At 40.4% G+C, this 25,768-nt stretch overlaps 1 protein-coding gene across 1 annotated transcript; it reads right to left on the reverse strand.

Annotated features, from left to right (window-relative positions):
• Positions 1–4,504: 4,504 nt before the first annotated feature.
• On the reverse strand, positions 4,505–25,044 carry LOC120572798 (zinc finger protein 239-like). The gene is made up of 4 exons (XM_039822247.1): positions 24,905–25,044; positions 13,345–13,598; positions 12,910–13,081; positions 4,505–6,434 (listed from the first exon to the last, which is right to left on the reverse strand). Exons 3-4 carry the CDS (start codon positions 13,018–13,020, stop codon positions 5,472–5,474), a joined length of 1,074 nt encoding a protein of 357 aa, XP_039678181.1. The 5' UTR covers positions 13,021–13,081; positions 13,345–13,598; positions 24,905–25,044; the 3' UTR covers positions 4,505–5,471.
• Between the last annotated feature and the right edge of the window lie 724 nt (positions 25,045–25,768).

Raw genomic sequence — 25,768 nt, forward strand, 5'->3', positions numbered from 1 at the left:
GTTATGAGGTCATAACAAGAAAGGGGAGGTAACCTTTCTCTGCTTTGCCCGCCCAAAGAATTTGGCCCACCCATGAGAGAGAGAGAGCAGTGGCGGATCTAGAAAATTGTACATGGGGGGGCAAAGGGGTAGCAAGAGATCTTGGTAGGGTGGCAGGGGAAGACGGTACATGGAAACCCTCATACATAAACTGATATGCCCTACTACGCCCCGCAACGCCCTGCTATGCCCTAAACTGCTACGCCCTAAACTGCTACAACTATTATTTCTATTCATAGTTCCATTATCTTTTTTGTTACTATAATTACCATTATTATGAATCATAATTCTATATATCTGTATCCATCTGTATCTAACCAGCGACCACCAAGACCCTGGATATGTCTGATGTTTCTGTTGCACCAAATGCTTGCTCTTGGGAGAATTGTTGGGTCATTGTAACTTAAAGAGTGTGGTCTAGACCTACTCTATCTGTAAAGTGTCTTGAGAAGAGTGAACTGTTGTTGTATATGTAAATATTTACATATCTAACCCTATAACATATACAACAGAATGGAAATAGCCAAAAACTGAAAACACATCATGTCACAGGACATGTTATGTTACTGTACTGCAATTTATATGGAAGGAGAATATAAACCAACCATATGGTCCAGGGGTTACTGCAGCCTCCTCTTCCTCTCTGTCATCTTCATCCTCCTGATCACTCTCTGCCTCTGTCCCTCTCTCTGAACCTGCAGCCTCCTCTTCATCCCTCACTGTCAATTCTTCCTTTCCCTCTTCTCTTTCACTCATTTCTGCATCTCCTTCTGTGGTCTTCTCCTGCTCTGACCTGCCTGGTCTCTCCAGTTTACTGCCTTCTCCTTCTTCATTTCCCTCCTCCTCTTCCTCCTGTGCACTACTCAGGATTTTCTTGGCTGGCAATATCCCCACTTTTAGGCTTCAGCTAATATCTCCAGCTACTCTGGCCTGCAAAAGTCAAGATGTGAAAAGCTTGTTATTATTGTATTACATTACACTGTAGGGCCCTGTAGCTAATAAGTAGCCTAAAAAACATAACATCAGACGAGATTTATTACATGCATACATCAGTTATGTTTAGACTAGCCTTCTTAATCCCGTTGTATTTGTTGTTTTCCCAGTTTGACAGTAAAGTATGTTGCCTGGTTTAATTTGTGCAGCGTTATATTGCCGTGATATGTGAGAGGAAGTGGATTTTATAGTAGCATCCTACCTTAACTAATCATATACAAATGATCGGTCTCAGCAAGCTCTGTGTAGTGTGTTGTAACGTACCACCAACCAACCCACGACCCTCTGTAAACGTTATGAATTCAAACATGCCAGTTTGTAATATTCTATATTATGCTCTTCTTGTCTTTACTGAAATCAAACTAATCAAACAGCAGAATGCACTTACAACCGACGAGCCGGAGCGATTTGACTTTTGGCTAACAGAGCGGCGTGTTGTTGATGCTGACTCGCCTTTAGCAGACATTATAATTATTACAAATTTAACTTTAGATGAAACGTGTGTTTTAACTTCACCTGGGGAAACAGACTTCACTTTGAGAGGCTCGGGGGGGGCAGCTCAGTCGGTCCAGTCTTTGCCGGGATGCAGGGCCCCCACCGCAACCAGACTCGCTGTGTGGCGAGCCTGAATGTGCGAACGGCTCTACGCGTTTGATGCAGGGACGTAGCTAAGTATTTGAGGGGCAGGGGCTAAGATTACATCTACAATTATTATTTATTATGAATTAATATAAATTAATTGTTTGTTTCAATGTTTTAAGAAGCCTGTGCACATAGTGGCAGTTTGTTTTACAAGCAAAGTTTTTTGAATGCCAAAGTTAGGGGGGGCAGCTGGGGGGGCAAGGCCCTACAGTGGGGGGGCAGCTAACCCCCCTTGCCCCCCTGTAGATCCGCCCCTGAGAGAGAGACATCATGGCTTTCAAACGAGAAAAGTGGCAGTTGGTCAAGGCCACACCCCCACCCTCCACCTTGCCCCCCCTCTCTCCTCCTCAATAGCTACAGACACAGAAATGGCACATCCTAAGGAAAGATCATTGTGGGACTGGCTCTAGTGGCTGTAATTCTGCACCAAGGCTGAATTTCGGGAAAAGACTTCAGATACAGTATTAGAGGACCACTAAGGCCTATATAAAAGATACTTCAGATACAGTATTAGGGGACCACTAAGGTCTATATAAAAGAGACTTCAGATACAGTATTAGGGGACCACTAAGGTCTATATAAAAGATACTTCAGATACAGTATTAGGGGACCACTAAGGTCTATATAAAAGAGACTTCAGATACAGTATTAGGGGACCACTAAGGTCTATATAAAAGAGACTTCAGATACAGTATTAGAGGACCACTAAGGTCTATATAAAAGAGACTTCAGATACAGTATTAGAGGACCACTAAGGTCTATATAAAAGATACTTCAGATACAGTATTAGAGGACCACTAAGGTCTATATAAAAGATACTTCAGATACAGTATTAGAGGACCACTAAGGTCTATATAAAAGATACTTCAGATACAGTATTAGAGGACCACTAAGGTCTATATAAAAGATACTTCAGATACAGTATTAGAGGACCACTAAGGTCTATATAAAAGATACTTCAGATACAGTATTAGAGGACCACTAAGGTCTATATAAAAGATACTTCAGATACAGTATTAGAGGACCACTAAGGTCTATATAAAAGCATCCAAAGAGCACCATGTCATGGGAGCTTTAAACAAAGTGGAATAAACGTGGAAAAGTCCAAATATACACAAAACGTGCAATTAAACTGACATCAAATGTATATACATGGCATTTAGGGAACCTTTAAGCCGGTTACACACTGGACACGTCGCGCGAGTCCATTTATATTTCGGCTCCCATGTTAACAGGTTAGAGCTTTCACACTGCCTGCGTGAGACACATAGAACCGGCGCCTATTTTTCACTCGAGCGTGTTGGAAGCGTTTCCAGACAAAATAGAATAGGAAAATATGTTTATATGTCATTTAGACACAAATGCATATTAATAAATGACACGTTGATGTTTGAAAGCCTCTAGGTTTTGATATAGATGCACATATATGAATGTAATAATAAAAAAAAAAATCAATTTTCTAATTTTGAACCTCTCAATACAGAATGTAATATTCTGTAGCCTATTTTGCCGTCAATACTGCCGACGTTGTCTTTGCTGTAATCAGATCAGAATATATTTATGTTTAACATGGTATTTCATTTATCAATGGGAAACATACATGTCTAGACAAGGCTAGCAGCAGCAGCGCCGCATCAGACATGCTTCTGGTGTGTACAACACAGAAAAATCCAAGCAGCTGAGACACAGCAGAAACGGCACGCTCGCGGGACGCGTGCAGTGTGTCAGCAAGGTGTCTAGACTAGCAATAGTAATTTTCTTCTTTTGCGTTCTGCTGCTCCCATCGTCAGGTAATATTTGTTTACTAAAGCAGTATATGAAATCAGATGTATTACCTACCACCATTTATTTGTATTGTGGATTTTAAAATATCTAGTCATGCCAGACGTAATTATTACACTCATTTTTTAAACAATGCAATTACCCGTTTCTGCCCACCCCTGGCAGTGCTCGCTTGCCCCCCAGCAAACTCCCCATATGGTTCAGTTTCTATCAGGACTACTCAGTTTATTTAAAGGTCCCATAACGCTATCCGTAACGGGACATCCTCAGCGGTGAAACGCAGAATGAGGGCAGGGGTATTACCTAGCTAGGTGGAAAGCTAACGCTAGCCGGCCACCTGTCCCAGCAATCCTGCTTGCAAGTGTCCGATCATTAGACAACAAACTGGACTACATCCAACTACAACAAAACTCCCAACGAGAGTTCAGAGATTGCTGTGTTTTTGTTGTTGTGGAAACATGGCTGAACAACAGTGTACCGGACTATCCAGCTACCAGGCCCGCTGCTCTGTCGCCGGGTAAGACTAGTGGAGGTGTGCTGCGTTAACACGGACTGGTGCAGAAATGAGCTGCTTGTATCTGTTCAATGCCGACCTTTCTACATTCCATGCTAATTTACGGCTGTTTGTACTCCGTGTTTACACCCATCAAGCGCAAATGCTAGTATGCATTAGCTGAACTTTACGGAGCCTATAATGTTTGTGCACTAAATGTAGCCGGTTTCCTATGTCATTTTTATATAATATCGTTTTATACATTTTAAATGTGTAACACCACTTGAGCCACGGTGAAACTTTGTTTTGTGTATATGGTTGAAATGACAATAAAACACCCTTGAGTGTTAAGTTGAATGCCTCTCTGTCTGTAAATGGTAGGCGTGGCTTGGGAGTGGCCTCATAAAGCAGCGAAGCAAGTGCATTCTGCGATTTGGTGTCTTTCATCCACATGAGGCAAAAACATTATCTGGCTTTTCTCGGTCTAGAAGGCACCAATATCTAAAAAGTTTTTTACATTTCTACTACATAAGTGACTCAATTTAAAGATATATTCATCTTTCCAACGGTGAAATATCCCTTTATTTCAGTATCAGGACAGTAATTTAACTTACTGTTAACTTAAAAAAGGATTAATGTTACCTTTTGTGATATTAAATGCAACACTTTCATAATCGTATAATATTGTAAAACACATTTTTCCTCTGTGAAATTTTATTCCATGTTACTTTTTTTAGCATTTCCTTTACATGAACATCCAAAAGCAGAGTCTTTAAGATCAGTTGTTCGTCCCTAATGGCAGCGGCACAGATGCAGTTTAAACCCTAACTGTTCATCATTTTAAGCAGCAGCAGACATGTTCTGATTAAGCTTACAAGTTATGAAAATCTGATTAAGCTTCCCAGTTATGACAATTTGCTTCTTTTCTTCATCTTAAGGGACAATAGACTAAATATTTCAGCAATTTGACATTACGTTAGTACACAGTAATGGGATTTTGTTTTTTGAAAAACAAATACTCCTTCGTTGCAACGTTAGTTACATAGCCCTAGCAGTTGAACGCTGAACTCAAAATATGTTATTACAGAAATAAAAGCTAATTTTGACCGGAATTAATCCCTTCCAAGGGAGGGAGCGTAATATGTAGTTGTAGCCAGGATAACATACATGCTGTTCAGAAGATAAAGTTACTGCTGGTCAGCCCTCAATGTGGAGAGAAGATCAGAATATAACAACACAGCTATCAGGGCATGAGGAGGAGGCAGAAGGAAACCGCTTGGCTCTGAAACATGTTGACTACGAGGCAGTGTGAAGACGCTGGTGGTGTCTTTTAAGATTACTGGTTTGAGAAAAAGTTTTTCCACATTGTTCTGTAAGGTTTCTCTCCAGTGTGAATGTGTTGATGGCTTTTTAGGGTACTCTGTTGTTAAAAAGCTGCCCCACATTGATCACAGCTGTACATCTCTCCCCTGTGAATGCGTTGTCTATTCAGGGTACCAGGTTGTGTGAAAGCTGCCCCACACTAATCACAGCTGTAAGGTTTCTCTCCAGTGTGAATGCGTTGATGTTTTGTTAGGGTATCCTGTCGTGCGAAAGCTGCCCCACATTGATCACATCTGTACGGCTTCTGTCCAGTGTGAATGCATTGATGGCTTTTTAGGCTACTCCGTTGTGTAAAAGCTGCCCCACATTGATCACAGATGTAAGGTTTCTCTCCAGTGTGAAGGCGTTGATGTTTTCTTAGGGTATCCTGTCGTGTGAAAGCTGCCCCACATTGATCACAGCTGTAAGGCTTCTCACCAGTGTGAATGCGTTGATGGCTTTTTAGGGTACTCTGTTGTGTGAAAGCTGCCCCACATTGATCACAGCTGTACATCTCTCCCTTGTGAATGCGTTGATGTCTGTTTAGGGTACCCTGTTGTGTGAAAGCAGCCCCACACTGATCACAGTTGTACGGTTTATTTCCAGAGTGAACGGGTTGATGTAATTTTAGGTGACTCTGTTGTGTGAAAGCTGCCCCACATTGATCACATCTGTACGGCTTCTGTCCAGCGTGAATGCATTGATGGCTTTTTAGGCTACTCCGTTGTGTAAAAGCTGCCCCACATTGATCACAGATGTAAGGTTTCTCTCCAGTGTGAAGGCGTTGATGTTTTCTTAGAGTATCCTGTCGTGTGAAAGCTGCCCCACATTGATCACAGCTGTAAGGCTTCTCACCAGTGTGAATGCGTTGATGGCTTTTTAGGGTACCCTGTTGTGTGAAAGCAGCCCCACATTGATCACAGCTGTACATCTCTCCCTTGTGAATGCGTTGATGTCTGTTTAGGGTACCCTGTTGTGTGAAAGCTGCCCCACATTGATCACAGCTGTGTAGATTCTGTCCAGTGTGAAATCTCTGATGAATGTTTAAATATACAGATGTTGTAAAAGATTTGTCACAGTGTTGAAAGTGCTGACATGTGGGTCCCTCTCCTCCTCCCCGTTTCTATAGCAACAGACAAACAGAGAAAGAGTTAGTGAACAACCTTCTTTAAACCCTGGACTTGCTCTGACTCACAATTTTAACTGAAATGTGTGCCGGTTGCAGACATGTTATTATGGAAAGAAATGTACTCTTCATAACTTATAAGTCTCCCCATTCGACTGAAAGAGGAAAATGTTCAAAACTAAATCATGTGCGCACTTGCTTCAGTTTTACTTTCAGTTAGAAATTCCATGGTTACTGTAAAATAACACTAAACATTCATACATTCTGGGTATTTTTCATTCTTTTAGGCAAGACACAGCAGGCAAAAACATCAGTTGGGTTCTCACTGGTCAATTTTGAGATTGTGGGCTATTTGTCTTCAATAACCTGTCTTCTTTCAAACTTGGTTGGAAAGCTCTCTCTCTCTCTCTCTGAACCAACTATGGTAATTTACTTTTTATCTGAAACCAATTGTGAAAGTAATTTCCGCGGTAGTTCAGAACGTCAAAATATGTGTGTGTCGAAACTCATCTCAGAGAAGACAAAATTAGTTGTCATTAGCAAGAACACACAGGGGATTACAAACTAGGACAGCTGATGTCAACATAGTACGTCGATGTGTAAACGGTCGTACGGAAAACAGGAGTTTTCAGACAGCGGAGATACACTCGCTCGATCGCTCTCTTGCTCTCAAAGCAGTTTACAGAAATTCATAGCCTACATGTCATATTAAATATGTATGTCAGATATATACTATTCTAATTAGGGGTCCAGCTATCGATCATTTTAGTAATCGAGTATTCTACCAATTATTCCATCGATTAATCGGATAAGAAATGCTTAGTAAGAAACATTGAGTATTACTTAAAAGCAATAGTAAATATTTATTATTGCTGTCTTTTGTATGTATTTAAAAAGACAAGTTTCCTTTTTTAGAAAAAGCAAAAAAATGTATTGCCAAATTCACGACCCTTAAAAAAGAAAAAGTACATTTTTGGTGGCACAAATGTTAATCTTTTTCGCCCCCTTCCCCTTCTTGCCTCTGGCTCTTTGCACTGGAAATGCAAAAGAGCTGTTCACTGACCAGAGGGTAAGTTTGACGGTACAAAGCTGACAGCAGGGCTATTCAACTGCACTGTTCTGGGAGACACATTTTCAGAAGCCTAATACACAGTAGGAGCACAGATATATCTGCTATGAATGCAGACATCACCGGCATGATGACGTCATTCACGTGCATATTAAGTAGCCATGCTGGGGGGAGGAGCCGGTTCGTCTCTGGCAGCAGCTAAGTTTCCAAAGATTAGTAGCAAACTAGTTGGACTACAAACAGACAGCTTTTTGTGTGTGTAAGTATGTATTGAGTTGATGTAAATTAATGTTTTTTTAGTTTTTTTTAATCCGATTCATCGATTAATCGAAAAAATAATCAACAGATTAATCGATTATCTAAATAATCGTTAGTTGCAGCCCTAGTAGGCAGATACATATTTAGCTGTCAGTGGAGCTGGCGTCACCTCTCCTAGGACAACTTCCGGCTTCTTGTCTGGAGTTAACTTTGGGAAGTTTTATTTTTTGGGCTATTTTTTCAAAGAGTAAATCTCCTTCGTATCTCTGAGCGTGCAGATAATCCGAAACAATTTAGTCTACATAAACTGCTCAAAAAAATAAAGGGAACACTTAAACAACACAATATAACTCCAAGTCAATCACACTTCTGTGAAATCAAATTGTCCACTTAGGAAGCAACACTGATTGACAATAAATTTCACATGCTGTTGTGCAAATGGAATAGACAACAGGTGGAAATTATAGGCAATTAGCAAGACACCGCCAATAAAGAAGTGGTTCTGCAGGTGGTGACCACAGACCACTTCTCAGTTCCTATGCTTCCTGGATGATGTTTTGGTCACTTTTGAATGTTGGCGGTGCTTTCACTTTAGTGGTAGCATGAGACGGAGTCTACAACCCACACAAGTGGCTCAGGTAGTGCAGCTCATCCAGGATGGCACATCAATGTGAGCTGTGGCAAGAAGGTTTGCTGTGTCTGTCAGCGTAGTGTCCAGAGCATGGAGGCGCTACCAGGAGACAGGCCAGTACATCAGGAGACGTGGAGGAGGCCGTAGGAGGGCAACAACCCAGCAGCAGGACCGCTACCTCCGTCTTTGTGCAAGGAGGAGCAGGAGGAGCACTACCAGAGCCCTCCAAAATGACCTCCAGCAGGCCACAAATGTGCATGTGTCTGCTCAAACGGTCAGAAACAGACTCCATGAGGGTGGTATGAGGGCCCGACGTCCACAGGTGGGGGTTGTGCTTACAGCCCAACACCGTGCAGGACGTTTGGCATTTGCCAGAGAACACCAACATTGGCAAATTCGCCACCGCCGCCCTGTGCTCTTCACAGATGAAAGCAGGTTCACACTGAGCACGTGTGACAGACATGACAGAGTCTGGAGACGCCGTGGAGAACGTTCTGCTGCCTGCAACATCCTCCAGCATGACCGGTTTTGGCGGTGGGTCAGTAATGGTGTGGGGTGGCATTTCTTTGGTGGGCCGCACTCCATGTGCTCGCCAGAGGTAGCCTGACTGCCATTAGGTACCGAGATGAGATCCTCAGACCCCTTGTGAGACCATATGCTGGTGCGGTTGGCCCTGGGTTCCTCCTAATGCAAGACAATGCTAGACCTCATGTGGCTGGAGTGTGTCAGCAGTTCCTGCAAGAGGAAGGCATTGATGCTATGGACTGGCCCGCCCGTTCCCCAGACCTGAATCCAATTGAGCACATCTGGGACATCATGTCTCGCTCCATCCACCAACGCCACGTTGCACCACAGACTGTCCAGGAGTTGGCGGATGCTTTAGTCCAGGTCTGGGAGGAGATCCCTCAGGAGACCATCCTCAGGAGCATGAACATGGCGTTGTAGGGAGGTCATACAGGCACGTGGAGGCCACACACACTACTAAGCCTCATTTTGACTTTTTTAAGGACATTAAATCAAAGTTGGATCAGCCTGTAGTTTGGTTTTCCACTTTAATTTTGAGTGTGACTCCAAATCCAGACCTCCATGGGTTGATAAATTTGATTTCCATTGATAATTTTTGTGTGATTTTGTTGTCAGCACATTCAACTATGTAAAGAAAAAAGTATTTAATAAGATTATTTCATTCATTCAGATATAGGATGTGTTGTTTAAGTGTTCCCTTTATTTTTTTGAGCAGTGTACTTTGTTTGCTTTCTCAAAATGTTCTAAAATATTCTCTTTTGAATTCTGTCTTTTGAATGATTCATATGAAGGTCATCCCTGTGTTTCACTGGATGTCCAGTGACGTCTGTTCAAGCACATGCAGCATGGAGGCACTCAGAATGCCAACAAATGCCTCAACTCGGTCATATGGGCCCGATGTCCAAAAACAGTGTTTGTGGGGAAAAGCAGGGTTGAGGCTGCAGCCAGTATGGATATTTCTATATTTAATGAGGGTGCCTCTGCCATGCTGGCTGTGATGGAGAAATTGTGGCTTCAGAGCACAGCTTGCCAATGCAATGAAGGATGATGACATGGTCAGGATCTCAAAAGCCAATTGTGTCCATTCCGCCAGAGCAAAGCAGACCTGTAAAAGTGTAAGCACAGCCAAAAAATTGAAAAGACACCCGCAGGAGATGGAGGAGGGCCCAACATATGGTGCGGCTATTGGGGCTAATAAATCAATATCATATCGATATCGTGATCGGGGACTAGATTTTGTCTTAGATTTTGGATATATCGTAATATCGTGATATGACATAAGTGTTGTCTTTTACTGGTTTTAAAGGCTGCATTACAGTAAAGGGATTTACTTTTTTTACTTACCAGACTGTTCTAGCTGTTCTATTATTTGCCTTTCCCCCACTTAAAACATTATGTCCACATTACTGATGATTATCAGTATGACACAATGTGCCCTGCTATGACATGAACTGCCATGGTGACCTTCAAAGTCACTGTTCCATTATGTTCAATGTTACTATTATCACCACTGTTCATCACACCCCAACCGGCCCCATCAGACACCGGCTACCAAGAGTCTGGGTCTGCCGTGGTTTCTTCCCAAAATGGGAGTTTTTCCTCGCCACTGTCGCAATTAGGGTTGGGTACCGAAACTTGGTGCCAATAGGGCACCGGTTCCGACGTAAACGGTAGTAACGAGACCGAATAAGAACGAACATTTCGGTGCCTGACTTTACACTACACTGGACAGCAAGTAATGTTAGCCTACCTTTAGCTAGCAGCTGGATTAATCACGGTTAAAGTGCTGACAGCTAACGTTAAACAGTGTAAAGTGTGACTGGATTTCAACACTGGGACACAACAGTGTGCTCTGCAGCGCAGCAGCTGCCGACGTTGGAAAAACACAGACGGTGCGTTCACTGAAACTGGTAACCTACAGCTTCGCGGTGCATTCAAAGTTGTTGTAAAATACACTTTTCCCACCTGGTGGTTGTTGTTGTCATTCAACAGCAATTTACTGGTGAAATAAGTCATTGTTTATTATAAGTTATAGTTATTACATTACTAATAAATCATTTATTTTGGCCATATGGCCGTAGTAATAAACATGTTTTTCGTAAATGTCGCCGACTGTTGTTTAGTACCCTTCTTTTTTTTTTTTACTTTCTTAAAAAGTATCGGTTCAGGCACCGGCACCGTTTTAAAAGTACAGATTTAGCACCGGTATCGGAAAAAAAAAAACGATACCCAACCCTAGTCGCAATAGCCACTGCTAATGTTTGCTCTTGAGGGAATTACTGTAATTGTTGGGGTTTTGGAATTTATAGAGTGTGGTCTAGACCTACTCTATCTGTAAAGTGTCTCGAGATAACTCTTGTTATGATTTGATACTATAAATAAAATTGAATTATCTAAAATCTAAGTGTGAAGCTATTTTGTTAAAGCACCAATTGTCAAGCCTAGAATATTGCCGCAATATCGATAGAGGTATTTGGTCAAGAATATTGTGATATCTGATTTTCTCCCTATCGCCCAGCCCTAGCAGGCATGGATATGTAGACTGTAAGCTAACTTGGGGAACTAGGCTGTGTAATGGTTGTGTTGTGCCAGTTTGGAGTTTGTGATGTAATGGTCTTCAGTTGAAGGCCATGTTGAGGTTTTGTTTTGGATGTTATGATCAATGTGGCTGAAGCAATAATGAGTTTTGGATGTTGCACAGTGCGATTCATGGATCTTACATTGAACCTAAAGCATATTTTGTCTGTAATTCATGGCTTTCAATACAAATTAGTGGAATTTTGCCATAAAAATCTTTAAAAAGGTCCCATGGCATGAAAATTACACTTTGAGGTTTTATAACATTAATATGAGTTCCCCCAGCCTGCCTATGGTCCCCCAGTGGCTAGAAATGGCGATAGGTGTCAACCAAGCCCTAGGTATCCGATTTTACCTTGTCATAGTTGAAAAATTAGTAATTTAGTGGGTAACTAGGACATACATAGAAGCTCAAAATCCCAATGACACCTCTTTCCTCTGCAAATCTCACTATTTGAAACTGCCTCTGAAAACGGGCAACAAGCCGCCTAGTTAACGTCAACTCGGCGGCTCCTCCTCATTTGGCTCTAGTCTCTCTCTTTGTCATGCCGCAACATTTGCATAGGCTACACAACTGATCTGAGGTTAGCTTAGTCTGCTGATTAAGCCGGGCAGATCTCAAGGAGTTCAGCGGCCCGTGCTGCCTCGCCGCCCAGCCTGCCTGCCTTCCTTCACAGACCCCGGCCTGCTGTGAGGTAGATGGAGCTCCGTCACGGCTGGCAGCTCACAGCACTCCATACCCGCGCAAAGTCATCGTTCTGTGGGGTTAGTGGACCAAACGACGCTGCCCTGACAGAGCTCCAGGGCCTGCAGCTCCCTTCTTCCTGCTAATGGCCGGTGTGTGTGTGAGTGAGAGCACGGTCAGCGAGCTTGTTATGCCAGCAATATTTTACCACTGGTTCCAGTTAATGTTTTAATGTGTGTAATTATAATTTGTTGAGTTATTAAAACTACGATCGGTGAAATAAACGCCTATAACGTCAAAGTTATTGTAAAATACCCTTTTGTCAGCTGTTTTTATTGTTCAACAGCAATTTACTGGTGAAATAAGTTTCATTCAAACCTTTATTCAACCAGGAAAAAAACTCCTTGAGATTACAAATGTATTTTACAAGAGGGTCCTGGCAAGTGGCAGCAGCTTATGTTATTAATAGATTTTTAATAAATCATTTAAATTTCACCTTTTTTGGGCTGATCCGAAAAATGTATCCGATCTGTGAATCAAAACCGTGATCCAAATTAAACCCCTACTATTTTGCATGTATGTATATGCATGTGCATATTGCTATGTGGAGAGTAATTTATGTATAAATCCTAAAAGACATTTGTGAAACCCTCTTTGTGCAATCATTAATATTGAGATTAGATTTCTGGGACTCTTCAGTCTGGAGTAACCGCTTTCCTTCACTCACCTCCACCTTCTTCCTCTTGCTCCCTCGCGCCTCTGAGTCTCCCGAGGCCTCACTGACAACTTTCCTCTTTCCCTCCTTCTTCTTCTCCTCCTTCTCCTTGTGTTTCTGCATGTACTCAGCGATAAGGTCGGGGCAGTCCAGGTTGTCTTCCGGCTCCCATGTGTTATCCTCACTGGAAAGGAGAGTGCAGACAGAAGAAAATCTCCTCAGGCTTTGTTTTTAGGCAATACATTCTGACTCTAATTGTTAATTCGTATTATTCCTTTTTTCTAATGCGATTTCGTAAGTTTATTTGCAGGTCTGCAACTTAATGTCAAAATACCAAACCTTCAACTTTGAGGGCATGATAGAATGCCGAAATGTAAATTTGTATACACATATACACACACACACGACCAAGAACACCAGTTATTAATATTATAGACTCGTACTTACTCTGAGAACGCCTTCCATTTCAGCAGAAACTCTACTCTTCCCTTCACCACTCTGCGGTCCAAAACCTTCTCCACCACATACTCCTCTTCTTCCTTCTTCACTGCCACTGCAGGAGGTGCTAGAGGCTGCTGTACCTCCTCCTCCTCTTCCTCCTTTACTGCTGCTGCAGGAGTTGCTGCAGGCTGCTCCTCCTCCTCAGCCTTGTTGCCCTTCTTTCCTGCTACGGTCGCCAGCTTGACGTCTACTGAGGGCTCCTTTGGTAGACCCAAGGGGGACACATGCAGAGATTATGATACAAGGGTTAGAAGAACTAATGGGAGGTGTGAGTGAATTATAGTTTACCATGTTTTACTATATTAAAATGTTCTGTTTGAATGGAGAAAATTCAAGGGCTGATGAGGTGACCAATCCATAGGACTTCAGAGTGCGAAGTATCTCGTGCATTAAAACTGAAATAACTACTAAAATATAAGCCAAAACGTCATTAACTGGAGCTATAAGCTACATGCACAGTAGCCTCGCAGACCACAGAAGTTTGGGAAAAAGTGTATTTTACTTTCATTTGGATATGAAGACAAACATAACACATTGATTCTGAAAATGATGTTTATTTGGGAAATGTTATGTGGTGATTATGGTTATTACTTACTGATAAAGTAAGTGATTACTCACTTTATGATGTTCATATGAGAAGGAATGTGAAATTGAGAACATATGATAAAGTACATGTTTATATGTAAAATAAAGTCTGGCAGAAGCGAGAGAAGGAAACGCAATACCAGTTACCGGCTCACCATTTAACACAGGCCTCATGCCCGGGGCCTGTTACATATATTGTGACATGTTAATAAAAGGAAAAACTAACGGCACTGCTCTGGTCGCTCCAAACGCGACGCCGACAGATTTGCCCGCTTCCACTGAAAATGAATAACTTCCGGTAACTTTAGAAGCTTAAGTTGGCGGAGGTGTGTACGTACAGTTAGCCTACCGTTAGCCTTCCCCTCTTTCCCTCACTTTGTTTACGTCTCAACCAGGCTTACGTGCACTTCCGGCTGACGGAGCTGTGTTGATAGACCTCGGCAGTGTGTAGTGTATTTGCATTTTTTAAATGTCCGCTCCGAAATTTGCCACACGCTGCTGTAGAGCGGAGACTGCTTCTATGAAGAACAATTACACATGCTAAATATAGAACTACTTACCTCGTATAAACAAATAGTGCTTGTGTGAATGTTCTGAGCTCCTCTCTCTCTGGCTCCCTTATTACTCAATATTTCCCACACAGGGAGTTCGATAAGTAGTTAGCTTAGATACTCCCCGATCCACGGAAGTTTAAATACCTTACGGTCCAGACGCCTTAATTTTGGCCGATTTGACATGTTGAATTGGCGGGGAGGGCACTGCCGGCAGTCTGACTTAAATGACCCATCTGATTGGTAGAGTGCTAAACTGAAACGGAGAGTGGAATGAGTGTGACTGTCTCTCAAAATCTGACGAAAGTCTTTTAAACTGACCTTTGTTGATCTGAAAAGAAGACAGATTCAGCAACTGCACGGCCTATTACTCTCTTTTCTTCACTGTTTTCAAAAACACGTTTCGGTGAACTATTTTAGTACAATATGAGATTGTATTCTGAACAAGCCACCATGTCTTTGAATTTCCTGAGAAACCAGACCCACGTGACGCGTTCATCCAATCAGCTGCCGGTTTTCTGCCTGCTGTTATGGAGACGTATTACGTCTCGTCACTTCGGTGTGAAAATTGCGTTGCAGGTCTAGTTAAGTTGTGCGCCCCTAAATTTTCTCCCTGTGGACGTAGATTTTTTTTAGTAAAAAAGGTTAGTCTGAAGCCCTGTTGAAAGCATTGGCAACAACACAGAAAGTTTTAGAATTCATTGTTTTAAATGCTCAACCAATGTCAGCGGTTGAAGATGAGGGCTTCCGTCGCATACTGGAAAATACTTAGAGCCAAGGTACTCTCTTCCATCATGCAAGTATTTTTCAGAGACTGCACTGCCAGAACTGTACAAAGAAGTGTGCGAACACATCTCAAAAGAGATTACAGTAATTCCTCAAATAAAAGCTGGGGCCTTTATTTACCTGAACTGCAGAAGATACCAGGCTTTTATTTGAAGCAGCCTTTAATTAAAGGAAGGCCTTTATTTCTAATTCCATCTTTGATAAGTATAATTGTTTTAAATAAACTGTTTAAAATGAAAAGCCATAGCGTTCCAGTGGACAGAGATCATTCATTTTTTAAGAAACATTTGCAAAAATATCACCATATACCATAGATATATATACTGACGTACCGTATATCTATGACCATATACAACAACAGCGAGTGGGGCGTCAAAGCAATTTGGGTCAGAATGAATCAAACATCAGCATTGTGTCAGTTTGAACCCTGTAAATGGACCGGGTATTTATTTAAAATACAGGTACTAAAGTATTGCTGGTAGATTACTGTAAGAGCATACAGTAGTTTAGTAAAACACATGTACCAGTATCTGATTAACTTTACTGACGGTAGCTAGCTAGCTTTGTTTCTCGCTCCAGGCTAACTTGTTTCCTCCCACCTCCAGCTAGCCGTGCTCTGCTCTTGTAGGCTAATCTTGTCAACTCATCCTTCTGTTTCTTACAGGTTTATATTTGAAGAATTACGGTAAAGATATAAAGGCAATGAGCTTCTATACAGATATATGTAGCCAAGGCTCCAGACTAACTTTTTGCCTTGGTTGCACTGGTGCGACTAACTTTTTTATTTAGGTGCACCAGCACCTAAATACAACGTCACCTTTGCACACTCCATATATATTATGTAAATGATTTTAAACAAGAGTAAGGTGTAGTGTAACCAAGGTTAAAAATCTATATTAAGAGCTAAGTTTATATTAAAAAGTCAATTCATTCAGTATGTTTTTAATTTTAAAGATTAAAAACATTTATTTAAAAAGCAATTCAACTGAGAGAGAAAAATAAATAGGAAGTTTATTTTGAAGGAGGTGGGTTGGGGACGTACTGTCAGCCAATCAGGAAGAAGCTCGGACTGTTGACCTGCACGGAGCAGAGTTCACTTCCCCTTGAGCTGTTGGAAGAGCAGAGAGCAAACCCCGCTTCGAACGATACCTACCTCATGAAGACATTCCAATGAAAGTTGTTAAAACTCGGATTAAAAACTCTTAAAAACAATCCAGTGTGGAGCCCTGGACCTGTGAGAGTGCAGCCGGAGAGAACTGACGTGTCCCTCACGAAGAAAACGCATCGGTGAGAGATCGTTTTTACCATGCTAATACTAGCGCACCTGGAGCGCTAGCTGAGATGCTAACTACAATGGCAGACGCTATTCACTAACGCTAAAACCATTAGCTTGGTATGTTAAAGCTGCAGACTTAATCCAGTGCTGTGTAATATGTTTGTTTAGATAATTGTTACACACTTAACTGTGGAATGTGTTGATTTAGCACTTTTATCTGTGTATTTTCGGCACATTAATATTTAAATTATCCTTAAGCGTTACATTTTATTTGAGATGTGTTTAAACATGCCTTCACATGGCCAAGGGTACACAAAGTGTGTCTGCTTACTAGTATCTGTTATTTTGTGTTTTAACTATTATGTGGAAGCAGTATTTTGATATCATATTGAAGAGGTTTTTCAATCATCTCTAAGCATATTTTGAGAATAGTTTGTTACCGATATTGTGATATCGTATTACAATGATTGTTCAGTTTAATGATATGATGATTTAAAATGAATTGTATTCTAGTTCATGATTGAAAGCTAAAAGAAAAAAGCTAAATGATTGTTCTGACCTTACTCACTGTAGGTAGGTCACAGCCCAGAGGAGAACTAGAGATACGGCGCCTGCAGAATTCAACACTTCATTACATACACAAACACCCACCACCAACGGTGCGGTAGAACAAACTCTCTCCACTTCCACAGTGGACCGAACTGAACTGAATTGAAGTGACTGAGAACAGGGGGGGAATTCCGAACTTTAAATCACAGCTGTGAGTTTTGTTTACATTTTTTATTTTTTCTACTTACCCGGGTAAGATTTTTGCAATTTTAAAGTGTGTAATTTTCATATGTTTTTTGGCTATCCTTCCCACCCATGTAATAAAAGGGAAGCGATTTTGTTTCTCAAAGAAAGTATAACTGTGTTTGAGTCATTCGTGGTGTATTGTTTGGTTACTCCTGGGCTCCGTAGTCGAACATAGAACTTCTAATCCCACTTGCCATAATTAATCATTTTATAGAGTAATCCATTTCTGTTCCCCACCTCTAAAGGGTTGCAGTAGGTAAATACTTTTTTTTATTAAAGTCAACAAAGACCGATTACCTTGTCTTGATGCCACTGCCACAAAATACCTGTGTGCCCCCTGCACTAGTGTAGAAAGAGAGTGTTCAGCAGTGTCCAACATTTGGGATGAAAAGAGAAATAGACTTACAGCAGAGAGAGTAGGTATGCTTGTCTTCATGAGAAATAATTTACCATTGCTGATTAAGTGAGCATTCCCAGGTCATGAGTGTTGTGACACTGTACCACATGTTTACAATGTTTGGTTATTTGGATGTGTGACCAACTTTTTATTAGTTTATCCTCAGGTTCAGCTGCTAGGTTTTATTTTGAATTCCTGTTTGCAGGACTTTGTACTTAATGTTTTACATGTTTGGTTACTATTGTATGTTTGACCAATACACTATTTTGTTTCTACTGTTACATTTTATTTATTTTAATGTATTTTAAGAAGTTTAATTACATTCTGTTTTAGATTTGAATGCACAATAAAATATTTTTTAAGGCGAGACACTACAGGTGAATAGGGTACAATTTTAAAATAATAGATATAACAATGAAACTTCCTCAGTTTATTTCTTACACAAGTATATAAAAAATGAATTAAATGTTTTGAAATGTGTATGTTTAATTATGCAAATTAGGCATTATCTCATTAAATATGTATAATTTTGCATATATTTTCGGTAGATAGATCTGAACATATGATAAAGCCAGGTGCAAAATTATTTTTAATTTTGTTTACAGACAAGATGAAAACAAAATTACAGAGGGATTTCAGGATATCTGCTTTCATTACCTAGGAAATCCAAATATATTGTCCATAGCCTTAAAAAAAATATTTTCTGCATTATTTTTTGATTCAAATGTGACATAAATTAGGCCAGGAATGATGTATTAACAAATCCCTCTGTAAATATCTTCAGAATATTACTAAGTACATCTCTATTGGAAAAATTGATGAAAATGCTAAACAACAGAATAACTGCTCAGCCCCTTAGTAATAATATAGAATATTTCAAGATCATGGAAATTGATTATTTAATAACATGGCAAGAATATAAGGCCTACAACTGCAGTAACTCAATGAATTAACATTGGCGTATCATGCACAAAGTTGCCTACAAAACACACGCTAGACAGTTGTATGGACACAGAACAAGAACAAAAGTAGATGTTCTAAAGTCTAATTGTCCATTCCAGCACCATATGTATTTTAGCTGTGCTCAGACTCTTGCGCCTATGTTTTACACTGGCAGTTGAGACGGCCTCAGCTTTCGAGATCACAACTGTGCTCTGAAGCCACAACTTCTCCATAACAGACAGCATGGCAGAGTCACCTTCATCAAGATGGGGATGGCCATACTTGCTGCTGCCTCAAGCTTACTTTCCCCACAAAACAGTCCGGTCAGGTGAAACTGACTAACCAGGCTCCCATCAGCACTGGTTCATAACAACACAACAGAACAAAACTAATTATGAATCATTCAAAAGACCAATATTTAGAATATTGCAGAAAGAAAATAAAGTAGACTAAATTGTTATTTGACATAGTATCTGCACACTGACGGATCCAGACTAAATACAGGCTCAGTGACCACCAACTGGGTCAGATAGAGATGAACATCCTCCTCCATTGTGAAAAACTATCTTCACTAAGAGATTTATACATTGGAAATAAAAAAATAAAACTTCCCAAAGTTAACACCAGAAGAGAAGCTCCACTGGCAGCTACATATGTATCTGCTAGTGATGTTACCCGTGAACCCCCTGCTTCGAGGCATGTATCGAAGAAATGAACCAGTTTGGAATGAAGCTTTGTATCGGAGCTTGATTCATTTTGAGATAAATCACGTGACCAGTGACGTCTGAAGCTTCGTTTCACACACACACACACACACACACACACACACACACACACACACACACACACACACACACACACACACACACACACACACACACACACACACACACACACACACACAACCAGCTTTACATATAGTGCGACACAGGGCGCATATTTGTGGGTTGTTGCAGTAGCGGAGTCAGGAGAGTTAGTGAATATAGAGAGATTATTATAGCAATTATTATAGCGATTATTATAGCGAGTAGCATAGAGAGTTCATAGAAAGCTTATAGCGAGTAGAGAGTTTACTGCAGGTAAGAAAAGAAATAGGCTCAGCCCTGGAACAGTGGAAAAAATGCTGTTTCGGAATAAAAATGACATTTGATGTCTATTCCCACAAACATTTGTCAACAAGCACAATAATATCCCCATGACCTGTCCACGAGCACAGTTATTGTCCAGAAGCACCATTACTGTCCCAAATAGGGTGACCAGATGTCCCGAAAAATTTGGAACCGTCCCGGATTCCAAGCAGGTGTCCCGAATCCCGCCCTAATTATCCCGAAAATTAGAGCAAAGTCTCAAGAGCAGACTCTGGAGTAGTTATAGTCTGATTGAACATTAAAAACTGTTCATGGTGGTTTTTAATTGAGTCGTCCTGCAGCCAGCTCCCGTCATCACCTGAGTTTATGATTTTAATGATTTTGTATTTTGAGTTTTGAAATTCATGTTACTTAGTTATTTATGTCATTATTTATCCATGAATTCATACACAAAATGTATTCACCTTCGACTCAAAAACATTCATGCCTAATATCTTATTTTTGTCGTGATCTAATATTTTTATTTATACAATTAACAAACGATACGTATCGTACACTGGGACATAACGCGTCCCAGGAGCATCTGTGAAACAGTTTGTGACACAATGCTATTCTTCCGTTCACCCCTAGATAGTAGGCACTACTGGTCATCCCTAAGACCAAACGTAAATCCAGGGGTGATCGTGCGTTTGCGGTGGCAGCTCCGAGACTCTGGAATGAACTGCCTTTGCACATCAGATTGACCGAGTCTCTTCCCGTTTTTAAATCTCGTCTTAAAACTCATTTATTTTCTTTGGCTTTTAACTCAGTTTGAGTGATGATTTCTGAGGCTGTTTTTTCTTGTTTGTTTGGGGGGGGGGGGGGGTCCTTAGAGTACTGAAGCTTCGAGTATTGAACCTTTTTTTAGCTTCACTGGTTCAGAAAGCTTCAGTTAGCCATCACTAGTATCTGCCTGCCACAGCCTGAGGGACTCACAACCACTTCAGGATCCCAAAAATTACAGATTTGTTTAGTATTATACAGTAATTATATTATACTAGGGATACAAATTATCGATTAATTCATTAATCATTAGTTGATTGACTTTATCGATCAATTAACTGATAAGCGGCTTTTTTCCTGAGAATGTAAATTTCTCACTGCATCAATAGTGTCTTTAACATAAAAAGACAAATATTTCTTATATACTGAATAAAAATGCATGTTATGTTGCTCAGTTGATGTTTTATTCTACCAGTTGGGATATGGTACAGATAATGGCATTTATGTAGTTTAACAAAATAAATTATGCACAGAAAATTTAAATACATAAAAAATAATTGTGCAAATGTTCACCTGTTTAATGTGAAACAACAAAAACAAAAAATAAATTTTAAATAGAAATCTAAAAAATATGGGTAGGCTTAGCCTAAACTATATTAAGCCTACATATAATAATCTGGTAAACTATCTGGAAACATTAGCAGCAACACTTATAATCCCCCGTGGTCTGAGAAAGGTAACAGTAAGATTACTAGCCCTGAAAACTGAAAATATAGAACTGAAAACAACTGAAATCATCCCTGAGGAAGGTGATAGTACAATTAGAGGGTGTCCCTTAGAACAGTCAAATGATGATATAGGCTACCTCTCCTGAAACAAAAAACATTCCTGTCTCCATGTGTTTTGAATAGGCTCCTGACCTAGAATTAGCCGACAATTAATTTAATCGAGTAAATTCTTATCGACAATTAATCGATAGTCGATTAACTGTTTACATCCCTATATTATACAAAAACTGTTACTGCTGTGTAATGTAATTGTTTTGTAATATAGTTTTATTGCAATCAGTAAAGTATATATGTGACACATATATCTAATATATGACATGTAGGCTATGACTTTCTTCTTTCTGAAACAAATTTATATAACCTTATCGCCAGGGGACTATAGTCAAATACAACAACTGACTAAGTGCATTGAAAAAATTAACAACTGGATGTGCCAGAATTTTCTTACATTAAATGACGAAAAAACTGAGGTGGTTGTTTTTGGAGCAAAAGAACAATTAAAAGTCAGCACTCAGCTTCAAACGACAATTTTAAAAACAGACAAAGCCAGAAATCTGTAGGAAGGTGTAGTCATGGACTCCGACCTGAATTTCAACAGCCACATTAAGACATTTACAAAGTCAGCCTATTACCACCTTAACATATATCAATGGTTAAAGGACTTATGTCTCAGCAGGATTTAGAAAAACTTGTCCATGCTTTTATCGTCAGTACACTTGACTACTGTAACGGTGTCTTTACAGGTCTCCCTAAAAAAATCAATCAGACAGCTGCAGCTGATTCAGAACGCTGCTGCTCGAGTCCTCACTAAAACCAGGAAAGTGGATCACATCACTCCAGTACTGAAGTCTCTACACTGGCTTCCAGTGCCTCAAAGAGTTGATTTCAAAATACTTTTGCTGGTTTATAAATCACTAAACGGTTTAGGGCCAAAATACATTTCTGATCTGCTACTACATTATGACCCACCCAGACCTCTCAGGTGGTCTGGGACAGGTCTACTTCCTGTCCCCAGAGTCAGAACTAAACAGGGGGAAGTAGCGTTCAGTTTTTATGCTCCACACATCTGGAACAAACTCCCGGATAACTGCAGGTCCATCCACTGCAACTCTAAAGACCTATCCTTTTGATGTTGCCTTTCTTTAAATAACATTTTATAACATTTGTTATACTGTTGCATTGATGACACTGTATGAGACTCGATAACTGCTCTTTAATGTTTAATTTCTTATACTGCACTGTAACTTTTATTCGCGTATTTCATCTCTCAGTTCTTTAAATTCTTATACTGCACTGTCAATTTTATTCTTGTCTTTTAATGTTTTAATTTGTTTTTTTAATCGTTTTCTAACAGCTCTTTAATGATTTATGTAAAGCACTTTAAATTGCCCGGTTGCTGAAATGTGCTATATAAATAAAGCTGCCTTACCTTCTGTAAACCGCTTTGAGAGAGAGAGACACAGACAGAGAGAGTCAGTCTGATTACCTCCGCAGCCTGAACACTTCTGTTTTCTGAACGACAGTTTACATATCAACGTACTATGTGAAGGCATTTCATCATCTGCTGTCTTAGTTTATAATGCCAAATATAGTTACTAGTAATAAATTTAAAAAAAAAAAGAATTCAACACATTAAATCTCTGTTATTTTGTCTTAGTTAGCAAAGTCTGGTAATCTAGATAGCTGCACAGAATAAATCTCCATAGTAAGTTATCTGCCTTTGCTTTAGTAAAACCAAGTCAAGGATTAACACATCCAGGATACCTGGGAAATCCTGGTCTAATCCACTATCTAGGTTTGGTGAAAAGCCCAGGTTCTGGTTGTCCTCCTCCATTCCTCTCTGGTCCTGAGATCCAGCAGATCTCCACTGGGGCTGCTGGACTCCCTCTGGATTCTGTTCAGGACAAATCAAAGCCCCCAGAGATATTCAGGAGCTGCTGTCTCCTCTCGTTTTCCTCCCATCCACACACAACTAAAACAACAGGCTGACAACTCAAAGCAGCGGCTGGAAAACTGGTCCATCTCCTTCCTAGCTACAACATGAACTCAGAGGAGTTTGGAGAAAACAGCATTATATTACAGCTGCTGTAGGTAAGATTGTGAAGATCCAGGACTTTGCCAACAAATTTGAACAACTTCTCAGTCCCTCCCCCCTTTCTGCTGCAGCCCAAACCGTCTCCTAAGCCCCTCCCACACAAGGGAGTTTGACAGAACTGCCTAGGCATGTCAGACAACATTTTCAATAACTAAACATAACGTTAACTTTACTCACCAACAGTAAAACGATGCTAACTAGCAGGCTACCGTTAGCCAGTTCAGCATCATATCAGACCGACCACTGTGCATACGTTACTATTATCCTCACCAACGTAGCTTTGTGGACTTCTGACTACTAATAACCAAGTGAAAGATAAATCATTCATGGTAATTATGTTACCTGTCGAGAGGAAATGTGGCTACGTCTGCATCGTTCTTCAGATCTTTAAAATCCTGCAGCCACGCCACCTCTGAAAAGCCACTCCAATATTCACGCAGTTTTGGAAAACCTTTCTGCAGCTTGTGCGCGGGGAGGGGAGAACGCTATTATATACGTGTGCCTAAGCAGTGATTGACACGCAGATAGACCCCGCCCCCCTGTGGCCCTGATTGGAGAAAATCAACCGGGAGCGGTGGAATTTTGCCAATGGCACTACAGGCTGTTGGTGGTGCCAGAGGAGCTGTTTTTATTTTACATAATTCATGTAGTTCTACTGGAACACAGGGTCAGTTTCAGCAGATATGACAGAAAGTTGGTTTTATAAGACTTACCTACTGCATATTTAAACTGGGAATAAATCTAAAGGTAAAAACAAACGCTGGCTTTTTGGTGTCTACCCTTCACAATAAAAGCCCAGCTTAAATTCACTCAGAGCATTTCACTAAAAGGAAACTCAATAAAAAATGATTCTGCCGACACTTGATATCAAACAAAGGCTACACACTATATCTTATAACTTTCAACCTTTCACACAGTTTACAGACTTAAATATCTGGTTTAAGGGATGAGAACGTTCAGATCCATATGTAATGCGTGTGCAGGTTAGTTCCCCCAACAAATGGGAATGTCTGAAACTCGTTTCTCAGCAGGAGATTTATCCAATTCATAGCTGCCGAATGGGAAGCTAACTTCAGCGTCGTTGATGCAACAACACATGAATATGAACTACTAGCTAGCCTGCTACATTACATTACATTACATTACATTACATTACATGTCATTTAGCTGACGCTTTTATCCAAAGATACTTCCAGTTAAGTGATTTCAACCCTGGAGGTGTAAACTCCAGACAACAAGTAGTAAGAGCAAGTCCATTAGCTTTAAATAAGCTAAACTACAAAGAGCCATATGAAAGAGCTAGCTAGCTTCTGCTCAGCTCCGTTAGCATTAAGCAGCCGAATGGGAAGCTAACGCATGCGCAGCTCTGTCTTCTCTTGTCTCTGAGTGCCGTGTAAAAGAGCAGTTCTTAAAGTGTTTAGCTGAGTGTGTGCGGGTTTACCTGGAGCTCTGTCTTCTTCAAACTCACTAATAACAAACAGCACAGCTATCCCGCCGCCAGCCACACATCCCAGTCAAACAACGAGACTTCCGGTTTCCTCTTCTTCTTCTTTGGGATTTTACGGCAGCCGGCATCCAAAAAGTTGCATTGCTGCCATCTATGGAACTAGCACCTTAGTGCACTATATCCGGTTATACAGCCCAGTGGCTATTAAAAATTTGAAAAAACAACGTTTCCCCCCCCCGTTAGACCATACTTGTAAAATACTTTTCAGTTAAAAATGTAGTGTATTGCTATATATGATTTTCGCCAAAAATGAACAGCCTTGTTTAATAGTTGTGAATGGAGCCATAGCCGTTTCTCAATGTCAAGGATCCTTCCTTGGTAAGACTAGTCCTTCCAAGGAAGGATCATTCAGAGGCTAGGCCAGACTCCTTAGCATTCGGAGAACATGTACATTGGAAAAGGCTAGCAAGTACACTGTAAAATATTACAGACCCATTTAGTTATGTCCACTTATTTCTTATTTTTAACTGAACGAGCTTATACAAGTTGTCGATTTTGAACTCAACTTTATGAGTTTTTGAAAGTTAAACTTGCATTTATTCGTTGGCTTGACTATTTAAAAAAATGTATGTGTTGATTGAACTTAGGTATGTAAGTTAAGTTATCAACCAATTGCAGTCAAGACTGCAACTGGTTCATTGGCTGGCCAATTCCCATGATGCAAGGCGGTAAATAGAGTTTTGTTAAAATTTGCTGAAAAGTTTGCAGTTTGTTCGAAATACAAATGTAACTTTATGAATTCCGTTTATTAAACGTGTGTTTAGAATGTAGTATTTTGTTGCCTGGTAATTGTCATTG

This window comes from Perca fluviatilis, chromosome 14 (assembly GCF_010015445.1).
Source record: "Perca fluviatilis chromosome 14, GENO_Pfluv_1.0, whole genome shotgun sequence".
NCBI lineage: Eukaryota > Metazoa > Chordata > Actinopteri > Perciformes > Percidae > Perca > Perca fluviatilis.

What these genes read in the sequence shown, in the direction of transcription:
- LOC120572798 (XM_039822247.1), bottom strand. Translation starts at nt 13,020, where the DNA reads ATGCAGAAACACAAGGAGAAGGAGGAGAAGAAGAAGGAGGGAAAGAGG. An exon ending in GCAAGAGGAAGAAGGTGGAG is followed by an intron (nt 6,435 to 12,909) that starts GTGAGTGAAGGA and finishes CTGTTGCTATAG; the next exon opens with AAACGGGGAGGAGGAGAGGG.